This window comes from Diadema setosum, chromosome 11 (assembly GCF_964275005.1).
Source record: "Diadema setosum chromosome 11, eeDiaSeto1, whole genome shotgun sequence".
In the NCBI taxonomy this organism is placed as follows: Eukaryota; Metazoa; Echinodermata; class Echinoidea; order Diadematoida; family Diadematidae; genus Diadema; species Diadema setosum.
The window spans coordinates 7,630,621-7,645,544 of record NC_092695.1 but is presented as its reverse complement, the minus strand read 5'-3'; the positions used below and the strand labels follow the sequence as shown (position 1 = coordinate 7,645,544).

Genomic DNA, 14,924 nt, shown 5'->3' with positions numbered 1-14,924 from the left:
TTATGAAATCGCTGAGATATTCGAAAACAAAGTGAAACAAAGCAATCCTAATAAGCAGTGGGTCCCACCTTTTGGTACGATCACTTTGATTTGGATATTTCAGCCATTTCACAACCAATTTCCATCAAATAAACTTTGAATTTCTCTTAGAACTACATGCTCTTTCATATTTCATGAGAGGTTTCTCATTATAAATCTCAAATAATCATCATCAATAAATGTTGAAAACCTGAAGCCCCATCTCAACTGATATTGTACCATCCATTTGAAGGGATGCTGGAATATACCTGAATAGGGTCTACCTTACCACTCTGTGAAGCCTTATGCTATGGTTGTTTGTTTGTCTGTTTGTTTTTTTAATGCAAAGTTTGTAAACCAATTATGAAAGAGGAAATCAATGAAATGAAATGAAATGAAATAAAATTGAAATATATGCCCGAATGGTATTATTTATAACAACAACAAAAAGGAACAGTGCACACTTTTTCATGGTAACAAAAAAGAGGAAGTAATCATAATGATGGAAAAGAGTGTTCCACTAAAAAGAATTGTATTTAGAAATCGGAAACATTTTGATTGTTATGAAGCGTGTGACTGTCATGAATTAGACATGATATCTAACATACTTGACTGCATCTGAAGTACAAAGCTGATATCGTCAAAACTTCAGGCAGCGGCCAGTACAAGTAGGTTTCTTCCAGTTTCTGTCTTACATTGTAGGTCTTCGATAAAAAGTGGCAATAGTGGTGGTTATCATCAGATGTAATAGGATCTAAAATACTTGCTGAAAGCATAATAAAGAAATTCAATGCTCAGGGACTTGATGCGGCTTTCAGAGTGATGGGTTGGGTGTGGAACAGCTACACCTGCTGACAGGCCGATCATTGTGGAGGCTCTTGATCTAAAACAACAACTCAAAACTATGCATGGGTGGGCATAATACACATATGCCATTTGTGGGTCTGGTGTTATAGTATGGGGTTGTCAGATGGGAACCTTAAGGTAAATATTGAGACACAAAGAAAAAGGAAGATTCAAGGATTTTCTTTTCATGTCTCACTGTAAAAGCCATGCTGGAGCTGAACCGAAACGGGCAATTCGATGCCGTTAATGTTTGCACACAAACAAGAGTTGAGTTATGCATGAAAATCTGTGAAAATTCGAGAGATTTGACAGTGATGAGGAAGTGGCACGCTTGAAAATTATTGCAAAACTTGATTAAAAATTGGCTCAGTACACATTGGTATCGAAAATGATCAATTTTTTTTTTTTTTTTTTTTGTGCCACAAATCGCATCAACTCATTGTATGTGATATGTTTCAAAATTAATTACCATTTTATCTTTTATGATGAGAATTATAACCCACCTTCTTTTTCATGAGGATGAGTGCAGAATTATACTAGTACATAATGTAAACTTTTAATGTATGCGAATATTTTATAAAATGTCATGAAGAACAGTTGTTTAGAAGACTATTGTATTCTTTCTAAAAGTATATGCAAAATAGGCCATGAGACAATGACTTCATCAGTTCATTTATTTACTTTAAAAAGCTTTAAAAAAGTCTTGAAATCTTTAACAATGACTTGTGAACTGTGACAAACAAATTAAAAAAAGTCTTCCATCAAAATTTAGTAATTGGCATGGCACTGGCAAATCAAATTCGATGAGCATTGTATGAAGTGCCCATTAAACTCTGACAATGGAACAACATTATAACGAGTTAGACTCGTGGTATTCATGCAAAAGCTGATATCAAAGCCATGTTCAGACAAACTGGTAAGAACACAAGAACAAAGAAGGCTTTCCTCATGGGGCCATGACCCTTTGATATGTCTGAAAATGGAAAGACTCCAAATAACAGTGTGAAGTGCAGTGCAAAAAGACAGATGCCCCATGTTTTCACTTTCCACCTAGACTTGTTTGTTCGGATCACCCATAGCAGTGCTCTTCTGTCACTATCAAAGCCCATGTTGGTAAACCTGCTAGATGATCAAATCGCTGTCTTTGGATCCATGACAGTTGATTGCAACTATGTCTGATGGGTGCAAACAAACTCATCCATATTTCTGAAGGTCAGAGTTGGAGGAGATAAAACGAGCCATTTTCGTGTCATTTTCCATCTGTGTACAGATTGAAAGTTTATTTTTATACACATTATATGCCATGGCATGCTGGTCGTGGATTTTGCAATGTACAATGTACTTTGTAAATTTGTGTATCCACCCTTGAGACCAGCAGTGGTTTGAGAGAACCTTCACCCGTGCTGTAAACAGTAGATAGTATAAAGTAAGATGCAAAAAGTGTCAGATTTAGGCATGAAATAGATTCTAGTATACCATTATAAGTCATACCTTTGTGATTGGAGCTATTAGATTGCAATAAGCTTTTGTTAACTTCAGAAATGACTGAAATTTGAAATCTTAGAAATCTTAAAATCAAGCTCTTGACGGGATATTGTCATGTTTAAATTGATCAGCGAAAGATTTACTAGTAAAATAATTGGAAATAGTTCCCACATTTTTAAGAGTATAAATCACAATTGTACTACAGAGTGTACATTCATAGTTACTGTACACTGTATAAAGTACATGTCCTTTGATTCGCTGTGTATTGACCATCTTCTTTTGATACACCTATTCGAGTCATTAAAAAAAAAAAAATCTTTCAAAGCAGTTGGAACTCTTGTCCATTTTGCACAAAACGAAACTGAAAAAAAAAAATGCATTCAGTGTAGTATTGTGTGAATGAAGCCATTGTTGATTCTTCTATTTGCACTGAATTCAATTCAGGAAATGTGGAGATTTTTCGGTTGAGGGGTATTTCCCCTTCTTTCATCAACTGTTATGATAGAAATTCCATACATTCTTTTATCGTTGCCCTTCTGCGCCTGATGCATCAGACTTGAAGTTCACTGTCATTAGCAAGTAAATATCAAAAGAAGTCCAACTGTCAAACGTGCTTTATTGCTTTAAAACCTTCTTGTGGTCATCCAGAGTTCTTGTGCATTTCTTCATACATATAGAGTCTAGTCTCATATCTTCTTTGTCTTTGCAACTGATTGACAAAATGCCCTACATTCACATACAGATACATTGTCATATTAGCACCAATAACTGTAAAGTGAGATATTTTCACAAATTTTGCAAGGAGCGAAAATTCACAAAATTAAAATGAACACCCAAGGTTTTTGTCTATACACAATGTATTGAATCCCATTCACCAATTCACAAGAGTTTCATGTTGCCAAAAAGGGTGTCGGCTTCAATTTGCGGGTAAAAAATGCTCTGCTAGACACTACCCGATTAAGCGGAGAGTACTGTATTCATTGTTTTGGTTGCAGCCATGGTAACAATTCAGTATGGGCATACATACTTGGGCTGGACTTAGTTGCAATAGAAAGTGACTCACCACAAAAATTCATTAAATTGAATCTTTTCTGTCTGTTTCTAACTTTCAGGAGACAAGCAAGAACGTGGTTATCAACGGGGTGGTACACAATGTTGCTTGCCATGGACGTGTGTGACGAAATTAATGTCTATGGCATGGTCAGCGAAGATTATTGCAAGTAAGTATAAAGTAATTGATACTGTCAATATCAAGGTAAAGACTCACTGTATTATTGACTGAAAACCAATTCTCAACATTTGCAATGCATTTCACTCATTACTTGTGTGAAATTCGTGATAATGATAGGGTGAAAGGGGCTTCTAAATATCCTCCTAAAGAATTGTTTAATGAATATGTTTTGTCATAAGAACAAGTGGATGTCCACATCATTGGACATTTTCAGTAGTGTCAATGTTGATATGATTATCATTATTATTATTATCTAATATCATACTGCTTTTTGTTCTGTCACTTATTACTGTTGTGGCTGCTACTGGTACTGTGGTGTCCAATATAGTATTGGCAAGTGTTTGGTTGAATTAATAATTTGTGATGTGAATGGCAAGTTCCATGATTATAAGGAAAACACTAACCAGTAAACATTATGATCAACATAGTAAGAAATGACTGAAGTTCTCTAATATTCACTGAAGGGCTAGTGCATAAATCACAGTGTACAAAGATTTTCACTGTTATAGTAATTGAGATTGCTTTAACCCACTTGCAATGGCAAATATAATCCGTAGAGAATGTTTTAAAGTTTGATTAAATACGGCATAAAAAAGGAAAACCGAAGTTTTGTATTCTCTCTGTGCATTGTTGATAGTGCTGATACAATTCTGTCTACTAGGCGCTTTACAATAATTATGAATACTTTAGAAGTTGGGAAAATGACATTGCCATATTTGCATAATCATCTGGCATCAGAGTGCAATGACCCTGTCCGTTTTAGAGGCACTTGCAGTGCGTTCTCAATTAATTGCTTTTCCTCCTCTAGTCATGTTGACACAGACATTTCCGATTCCTGTCACTTGCTTGACATCAGAAAAGTCATCACAGTTGTTCTTTTCCCCATATGTCAGTTGGATTTGTCATGCTTTAATTGCATTTTTGGTCACCAGCTTCTAAACATGATAAGCTAGATATGAACATACCACCACTTCATTGTTGTTGTTTTGTTTTTGTTTTTTGTTGTTTTTTTTGGGGGGGGGGAGGGGGTTGTTGCCTTTGATATATTAGTATTTTAATTGGACTGATGTTTATGCATCAGAGCCAACTGATGCACATTATTATTTATGATCTCTATAGTGCAGTGCCTTCAACTCTTGACACACTAACAAAAAGAAGGAGGTGAAAAATGTTGGCAATGTCCTTTTGCTACTAAAGTTGTCCTTTGAGGTTGTGAAGTATAAGGTATACATGTAGCCACAGAGAGATAATTGCATTTCAGTCAACAACAACAACTTACGCTCTGTATGCAGAGTGCTTGCGCAGCGCAGAGTTACTCCGCGCTATTGCTCGCCAAGTCCAATCTACCAAATTAATTTTTGATGACCCCGCCGTGACATCATGTTGCACCGTCGCATTTTCAGCACGCTCTCTCTATCTCTGCGTCTTCAGACGGCGGTGTGAGGGGCCACTTCTCTGAATATTTCAGAACATGATCAACGGTATCGGGAGGCTTTGCCCGCGGATTCCTGGTAGACGCAGGAAGAGCATCAATTAGAGGGCTGAGCAGGAGATTAGATGAGAATGTATTGTATCTGTGTTAAACGTGATTAGGTATGCGGACAGGATCTTAAGAGTGACTCATTTGTGCTCTTCGTTTGATGTGGCAGTGTGACATTTACGCAAATGTAGCCTGATATAATCACCTATCTACATGATTACATCCTCATATCCTCCCTATCTCCCTATTCTTCTTGTCTCCCAGGGCTAGCAGATTCTAGCCCCATACCAACCTCCCCCCATAAAAAACAAAAAACAAAACAAAATAAAACACCCAGTTCATATATATACACCTTTTTTTCTTTCCCTGTTCCTTGTAAATTCCAACCCATTCCCCTTACCAACCCCCTTCCCAAAAAAAAAAAAAAAAAAAGGAAAGCGAAACCAGAAACCAACAGTGGAAATTCTCATGAATGTAAGATGTTGGTACGTATTATAAGATATATAATACTCATAATATCTTTGCATTTCTACCAGGGAAAAAAAAAAATGTGTGTTTTTATGGAGGTACTTAAAATCATGCATCATTTCACAGGCAACTACTATCTCTTGACTTGGTGGCGACTAAGGAGATGTCGCAGAGACGTCTCAGAGAGCATCTGGGAGGCTGGAAAAAGTCTCTGAAAAAAAAAAATAAAAAGATTGAATATGTTCCATTCTCTCACAACTCCCCAGAGACCAGGGGGTTCGTTTCATGAAGTTGTCACGTAAAAGTTTTTACATAAATCTTAGAATGGCCGAAGTCGCTCACAAGTAGCTATTAGAGGCTTTGAAAGAGAAGTAAAATCCATTTCATGATGTCTCTTGTAAAGTGTGTCTTATGAGCAAAAAGTTTCTCATAAGACCTTCATGAAATGGACCCCAGGCTAGTCTCCAGGAGATATCTTGGAGACATAACTCTGCCACCACTTCGGGAGCAGCGAGACCGGAGTCACCACCAGGTCTCCACCTAGTCTCAAGCCGATGAGATACACACTTTAGTCTCTGAGATTCGGAATGTTGTGTATACCGAACTGCTATGAGTTACCCTTGCGTGATTTAACCACATATTTGCTCTGGTAAGGAAGCCATAACAAATATACATATCAGCAAAAAGTGTTTCCCCTTTTTTTTTTCTCTCATTCCTCCTGTTCAAATGGTGGAACCCACACAATCACTACCTAAAGTAGAGGCCCCTCTATTCTTGGGGGGGGGGGGCATTCTATGGCATGCATTTGCCACTAATGCCACCAGTATCCTCGCCCCCTGTTCAGACGCAAGCCTGTTTAAACCAAAACTCGATAAAGAAAATGACGTATAAAGAATCATCGAATAGCCGACAGACCTTTCAGATGCTAATCTCAACCATTCTGGAAGACGTATATTGTTATGGTCATGACATCGCCACTAGTGAATGAAATAGGGTCACCTTTCGTGTGCACTCACATTAAGCCCCGCCCAGTTATGCCGTTTTATGGCCACCATATGTTCAGACACATATGAACATGATGAAATGCTGATTCGTATTGAGTTCTAGTTTGAAAAGATGCTCAGACTGTCATTTTGTTATACGTCATTTCGTTAGTCAGCGTTCAGACGTAATACATGCGTTTATTGTATAGCTTTACCGTTTTGGTGATTCGTTATCGAGTTCTAATTCAAAACAGTGATCTGACTGTTGTTTCGTTATATGTCATTTTGTTATTCATTGTTTCGTTAGCGTTCAGACGTATAAATTCATCGTATAGCTATACTGTTTTGGTATAGCTATACCATTTTATAATATATGTATATATATATTTTTTTTTTTTTGCGTCTGAACACCCTGTTGTATCACACACCAGTGATGCCTCCTTGGCATCCTGAACACATGGCTTGCCACCACATGGCAAGCATGCACACACAGAGTCAATCACCCATCCTTACTCACACAGAGAAGTGATGTGGGAGGAGCCAGCTTCTGTCATGGTTGTCTGCCATCCCGCAGCCAACCTTGGGAATGTTTTCTGATCAGAGGTGCTGGAAACCCTGTGCTCTGGGTACCAGACACAGAAGTTAGGTTCACATGCTGTTCCTTAAAGGCATAATTTACCATTTGCAGATGAAAGCATTAGTGCTTTAAAATAGTTCTAAAATGTGAGTTAGGGATAGAAACAACCACTGTCAAAATTTGAATCCGTATAATGGATGTTAAATGTTGTTAAATACACAAAATGTGAACAATAGTTAAAATAAAAATGTTTCCAGACTAAACCGTATACAGTTACGGTTTACTGAGAAAAACCCTGATATCTCCTTATATTTTAGGTTTTATTGCAAATATTTCATATGGTAGGATGTTTTATGATACAACAGACCTGCACATATGCATCAAATGTGATATCTTGAACATTTTTGAAATCACTGCTCCCAAAGGTAAACTGGACCTTTAACCTTTGTAAGTTTAGGTCGACAACTTAACTCTCAATGATTAGCTTGTAGTTTAGCACCGTGTGGACGCACTCGAAAGTTAGCAATCTTACAGTTTAGTCGATGATTAGAACCACGAGACATCTTTGGGTTTACGCTCTCTCCACGAGCCATGGGGGGTTCCCACTCATAGTTTAGCTCCATGCGGACACAATAATCAACGAGCTTGTGAGTTAGCATGAAACTCGCATCTCGTTCGCTGCGCTATTTTGTATGGGCACAAGGTCATCTAACAAAGACTCTGCATTTCCGTTGTAATCATCGAGTGGGGCTCGCTCGTAAGTTGTAACTTAAAGTTTAGGTGCACGTGTGAACCGGCTTTGTGAAGTCACGAGTGGAGCTAATCATTGACAGTTTAAGTTTTTAACCTAAATTTCAAGTTTGGCAACTGCGTGTGAACGTAACTAGAGAGAGAGAGCATCAAGGGCGATTGCATCTGGGCTCTGGGCTTAGCGTCCTCCCTGCTCTCACAAGATTTCCACACAATATTTTCCTACCCTCAACAAGATGAGAAGATGATGACTTGTGGCATCGCAAGAGCTCCCAAAATGTCAAATTCGAGCTCGAAATACCAGCACATGTGACCGTGAGAGAGAGCATTCCACGAAATTTAGATTGGCTTCCAGAACATGTTGTATTAAGGAGATTGTGTAGTCGGTGCATAATGCACCAACAATGTCCTATTTTGCATGTTGGTATTTGCAAAGTGATCACCCATGTTTTATTGTCAATTGTATGCTGAGTGTGCTTGAAACTAAATGAAGGAGAGATACTTTATAGCAAGAAATTTTCACTTTATGAAATTTTCACGAATTGGTGCTGACAGCCTTTTTCGCGGCATGAAAATTTTGCAAAGTGCCACCGGCATTCAACGCATATAGTGTAGACAATAACGTTTGTGTGCATCTTAATCTTGTGAATCTTGGCTCATGTTATTCGCCAAACTAACGCGCACACAAAAATTTCTGTTTTTTTCAGTCGGGTAGAAAACTAGAGACAGACACAAGAGAAGAGAAAACTCATGATAAAGATAAATAGAGCATACTTTGCATATTTTCCAAAGAGGATTAAACTTTTTCGGAATATATTTGTGCCCTTCTCTATATACCCAATACATACTGTAATCACATAGAATTGCAGTAGGGAAGTGGCAGATATTTTGAGATATAATGCAACAGTGAGGTTAGAGGTGATTCAGTCATATAGTGCCATTTAGCTCTGCTCAAATATTTTCCGCAAATGAGGTACCATTTCTTTGTTGCAAAAGGAGAAGGAAGATGAACTGAATAGATACCTGAGCAGAACTCACAAAGACTAGAAAAGCCCCCAAGTCCATTAGACTGTTCGAGGTGCAACTTGAAGGTATGGCACAGTTTGTTTGCCATGCAATAAACTTACGATTTATAGCTCTTGGAATTATTTTTTCCGACTTTTGACCATCAAAGAAGAATTAAATTCAATTCCCTGGCATTGGTTTGAGTCTTGTCAAGTGTTTGCCGTCAATAGAAACTGTGCTGTAATTCGAAAATCTCCATGATAAGGTCAGTAATGCAAATAGTATTTCAGCGCAAATAATACTTCCCTCATCAACTGTGGACTCTGGATTTGCATACAGTATATATTAGTCATGGTTTGTGAGAATTGTCACCAGCTTGGGACTTTCAGTGATATGGCCGTAGTTTTGTGGGATCTAATGTGAGGAAGCACTAACAGGTATTAGCTCGCCTAGTACCTCCTTGCAGCGTCTATTAAAATCAGTGTTCAGTAAGTACTGGAAGAAGAGAATGGTATGAGAAAAAAAGTGTCACAGTAGGAATGATGCAGTATTACAGGTACTGCTTTATATGACCCCTAGGGTCAAAACCGTAATGATATTGTATTTGAAGATGTGTGTACCATGATAATAATGCGGGCATTTGCCTTACACAAAGTTTAGTAGAACTTTGCTTTCCTTTCCACTGCATTTTATACACAATAATCTCTACCCGGTACTTCCTGGTGAATTTTGAATTGCACAATGATAGAACACAAGTGTAGTTTTCAGAAAACTGCTTGGAAAATTTAGCAAATTGTCACTTAATTGCATCATGATTGCTTGAACATCAAAGTGACAGTAAATTACATGAAATGATATGGGGGGGGGGGGCAGAAAAGATAAACCCCACCCTTAATATCACTGTATAATGGCATGTCAGTGCAATACAGAGCAAATGTATTCAGGCATTCAGGCTATATAGCGGGATGTGTGAATCATATGCATGTAATAAAGGTTGTTTACCAGCCGTTGGTTGGGTTGGCCTTTGCATATTTTTTGTTGTTGCTTTATTGGAAAATCATTATACTTATTATGCACGAGCAAATGATATCCATTCTGGACTTTGATATTTGCTCAATGGCTGATGTTTAGATCCCATGTATGCTGTAAGACAGTGTACCGCTTGTCTGGGTAGACTGGCGCTATTAAAGAGGAAAACGTGGATTACTTCAATATTCTATGCATGAACATAAAAATGCAAGGCTGTATTGTGATTCAGCCTAATACTGTATGCTCATTATTCATGTAGGCCACGAGTGCCGTCATAGGTATTTAAGGTCATCTCAATGTTAAGCCAACACTGTAGTTGTACATAGTACTGTGCACACTACTGCATCAACCTGCCATTATGGTTTGTTGATTACTAGGGTAATTAATAGCAATGACCCATCAAGTTTCCTACTTAAGAATATCATATTTCTGGCAGTCGTACTTTCTCTCTCAATGAATATATCAGGGTTCAACATTAGTGGTGTCCTGGTGGACAGCGGCCACTAAAAATTTATGTTAGGCTACCAGATTTTGTACAGCGGTTATTTTTTGGTGGCCCATTTGGCAACTAAAAAGTCCAAATTAAATTTTGTATTTCCTTTTATTTCAGACCACTACATTTTTGTTTTTTTTTTTGTTTTTTTTTTTTGCGGGGGGGGGGGGGGGAGGGGGGCACCATAATTTGAAATTCAAAGATTTCAGTGGCCCAAACGGCCCACCTGAGGGAAATGTTAAGTGTCAAGTCCTGTACATATATACATGATATACACATGCACTTATATATAATCATATAAGTATTTACTAAATTTCTCTGTTTCTTTTTCTCTACATCTACCTTTGCCTACTGCTCTAGCCATATTTACCGTCTTCATCATATCCTAATAGAAGGGAACTGTGTGGGTGGTACTGATAAGGGAATATTTGTTGACATTATGATGGTCCCTCTGTAATTTACTCTGCAATCACAGCGTCTGGTCTTTCAGTTTTCGACATTCTTGGGACGCCTCCCAAATGGCAGACTGCTCGTGAGGACTTCTTTTACTGCACACGTGTGAAATGAGATATGAAGGCTGATAGTAGCTGTGTTGTATGCGCCCCCACATACTTATGAATTTATGTGACCACAAGCATTGGAAAGAGTATAAGGAATTCACCTTGCCAATGCACTCCCATGAGTGTGAAATCAAGCATAAAGAACATTCATAATCAAGATTGACAGTTAATGCATGCCTGATCATGATGTATTGTCCATGAAGAGACATACTTTGTTCTGCATATTATGGAGTGGGGAGAATCCCAATTTTGATTGTGGTGGAATTAATTGAAAACCTCAAGGTTTTTAACAATATTGAATACTCTGCCAATTCTCAGCTAATGACATTTTACTTGTCATGGAATACTGTGTACTCCATTTATTAAATGATCATGATATTTCCCAAACCGAGACGTGGGAGACAATTTCACCAGTAGCAGAATACGCAAATTAAAACCACACAGCATACGCGTGTAAGACAGAGAATAAATGTTATTGCTTTTCAAGAAGCAACAGTTAGTGATTTCCTGCTTTGAAGTTGTTTAACTAGTACTTAATAGCATTTGTGTTATGGAAGGCACAATTTATTTTGGCACGGTCTTAATTTCTATGAAAATCAGTTGACTTTTTTTGGAATATGAAACTAACAAAACATGTTGACATATAATGCATGTATGTGGTCTATTCAATACCAGTTCTGAAAAGATCAACTAAATATCAAATTACCTGTGAAATTGATGAAGATGGAAACATGATGATAGATACCATAAAGCCAGAACATTTGTGGCATGAAGCGTTTGCAAATTGAAGCAGATAGCTTTTTTCGTGGTATGAAACTTTTGCAAATTGCCACTGGCATTCAGTGCATTGTGTAGACAAAACCTCCCGCACACATTCTACTTTTGTGAATCTTGGCTCCTCGCAAAAATTCATGAAAGTTTCATGCACGTGAAAATGACTGTTTTTATAGCATATGATGTACTCAGTACAAACTCTGGAAAGAGCAAATGTTTCTTTAAGCTTCTCATTGATCCTGTAGTGCTGCAAAGCATTTAGAGGTGATTGTAGACTACCAGTCCAGACTATCCAACCTATTTTAGTCTCCAAACAGTGTGGAATTAATCCTACATTTTAATCTTTTCTTTCTTCAGGGATCACCCAACAGAAAAGGTGCCTTACCACTACTACGACCCACTCTCCAAGCCGGAGTGCTCCTACTACCACACCAGCGAAGTCCGGCTCTCCAGCGGCCACCTCTTCATCACGGAGAAGGCCGTCTTCGCCCGCTGGTCGCACATATACAACATTCACTTCCACCATCCGCAGTGGACACCTAGGCCGTACAGTGTCAGCGACACATTGCGGACTCCATTCCTGCTGCGCTATCACATAGCCAACAACCGACTCTTTTCGAGACATCCCCTGTGGAAGCTCTACTTCCACTTTGCCGGAATTTTCTATCCCCTGGTGCATTGACGCAAGTGATTCATAGTAGATAGGTCCCGTTCAGAATTCTGTCGCCGATGGTATCTTTTTCATTTTGTGTGTTGAATTGTAACTTTTTAACAAATTTTCAGTTGTGCCAGCACCACGATGACACAGCGAATGAATGTGAACAACACCGTGGAAAGCAATGTGTGTTTGCAAAGTGTCATGGTATGAAATATAGCGTGCATATTTGGATGCGTGCGCTTGGGAAGATGGTCAACCCAATCACGTTGTGGCACCTACTGCGTTGAGCAAGCCCGGGTTGAGGGACAGAGATGAGAAGAAAATACGGTGGGGGAAAAAAACAACGATGATGATATTCACCCCTCACTGCAGGAGCTATCCGTCCAGGTTGACACGCTGTGGTCTGCTGTCCGTGCAACGCGGCGACGAGCGTGGACGTCCACTTCAGCCCTAGCCATCTGTTGCGTGCAACTGCCAACCAGGAGGAGTGGCGTGAGATGAGGGCGGTGTGTGGGGCGGGGAAGCATCCTCTGTCCGCAGAGAAGGGAGTTCCAGCAACAAAGCTTTCAATACTTAAGGGAACGGGAGGGGGAGGCATAGCATGGCATAGAAAAGGATCAGCACCACAGATCCGTGCAGCTGTAGATAATGGACAGCGTTCAGTGATATTTTTTTTTTTTGTATATACATGTATGTGTAAATCAGTGAAAGAGCAATGAATATGATATGCTTTAATGAGATGTTGCCGTGTGTGTAGTTGATGTAGGTGCTGAAGAAAATAGTCTCTCTGCCCTGCCATCGTATGTGCTGTTCAAAGCTCTCCAGGCTTCTGGCGCGCCAAAATTGTCGTTTCGGGGCGGAAGGGAAATGGGTACAATATCTTCCACTCCAGAAGCACAGTAAGCGTTTCCCTCAGTTCTCCCCGAAGAGACTCACTTCTTTCACGGGATTAATCGATTCGTGATGTTGCAACCGAGACCCAGATATTAAGAAGTCGGTAACTCCAATTGGTTCACAACTTTGTGGTCTTGTATGTCAGAAACAAGACATTAAAGAGCCGATAGTTCAGACATTGACACCCTATGGGGGAAAAAAAAAGCTTAAAGGAAATGGCTGATACTGTCGTGGATGTAGGTAAAGTGTGCACTTCCTTGTAAATCTAATGTCGACATACACTTGTTACATCCACTGAAGTCTGCACTAGCAATAAACTATGGGTCTTGTTTTTTAAAAGAAACTTGAAAAAAAAGGATAAAAAAGCACCATATTCATTATGCTGTTGATGCTGTCCACACGATTTGAAGAAATTGTACAGATTGAAAGCATTTCAAAGAATTGTATAAATTTCCACTAAGAATATATGTATATGATGTAATGATTTCATAATGAATTTCAAGAGATTTTATAAAGATCTCAAACCTTTTTCACTTCCAGTAAAATCCTTCAGTATAAAAGGTTGTGGTCATACTAAAAGCACATTTATAGGCTCTGTGTTTACCAAGTCAATATTTTGCCACTTTTCCTGTTTAGTTTTCAGAGCATAATACAAGTCAGTCATGTCCCCTAATTTCGTGGGGGAAGCAAGGTAGCCAGAAGCTGGAAAACTTTGAAGACTCGGATCAAAGCAACAGTTGCAGCAACAGTTGCAGCAACATTGGCAACATAGGATGATGGTGCCGCTCTCCTTCTTTGCCGGGTGCAAAATTATCGACAAACTTGTCTGCCAGCATGTATATTTAGGGCATGGGCGTGACGCCTCGCTTGTATTGTAAGATTGCTGTGTGTATCAAAGACCATGACGGCCACTGCAGTGGTTCCCGAGTCTTTTTAGATGTTCACAGAGATGTTAACATTCCAGTCCATGGAATGCGCACAGTACCAAGTACATGCCGATGTGAATAATTCAATTTTTTTTTCTATGTACGGTACACAATAGCATTAATTTGTGAAAAAGCTGCTGGCTGAGAAAATTTCCTGATTCACATTGAATGTTGGAAGTTGAGGTTGGTATTGAATTCAGATTTAGGAGGCACATTTGAGGACCAGGGCTCTGTGTCAGTGAATGTTAAGGAGATGTTCATTGGGCAGATTCCCAGGAAGATTGAAAAGTAAAGGATTGTTTCATTGTAATAGGAATGTGGTAGAATTTTGTTACGTTTGCCAATTTTTTTTTTTTTTATTTTTTTTTTCAATGGGCACAGGCAGGAGAAAAGCAGGTGCCGAGGGAGACACGTTTAAGATTACTTGCCAAGTTTTAATGCCAAGATATATATTCTTGTTATACAGGTATTAGAACTCTGTATATTCTCACAGTCTCCTTCTCTCTCCCTCTCTCTCTCTCTCTCTATTTCTCTCTCTCTTTCTTTCTCTCTCACTCTTTGACTTTGTCTTGTTCTAAAAAGTGGTAGCTGAGTAAATAAACCTATCATGTATGTTTTTGTGATTGTAAGTATTTTGTATGAAGGTCTGCATCACATTATGTGAAAACCCATGTGTGAATGTAGCCATTCTTATTTTGGGGGGCAAGGGAAGTGAGATACATACTCGGTAACTACAGACCTTTTCAA

The 14,924-nt window shown here is 38.8% G+C and overlaps 1 protein-coding gene across 1 annotated transcript in view; it reads left to right on the top strand.

Moving 5' to 3' along the window:
• The window catches only part of LOC140235246 (alpha-N-acetyl-neuraminyl-2,3-beta-galactosyl-1,3-N-acetyl-galactosaminide alpha-2,6-sialyltransferase-like), an 82,614-nt gene extending 69,837 nt beyond the window's left edge, over positions 1–12,777 (top strand). Inside the window, exons 5-6 of the mRNA XM_072315277.1 lie at positions 3,462–3,569; positions 12,057–12,777. Coding sequence (XP_072171378.1) covers positions 3,462–3,569; positions 12,057–12,381 — 433 coding nt within the window. The 3' untranslated portion in view covers positions 12,382–12,777. The remainder of the gene's footprint in view (positions 1–3,461; positions 3,570–12,056) is intronic.
• Positions 12,778–14,924: the final 2,147 nt, after the last annotated feature.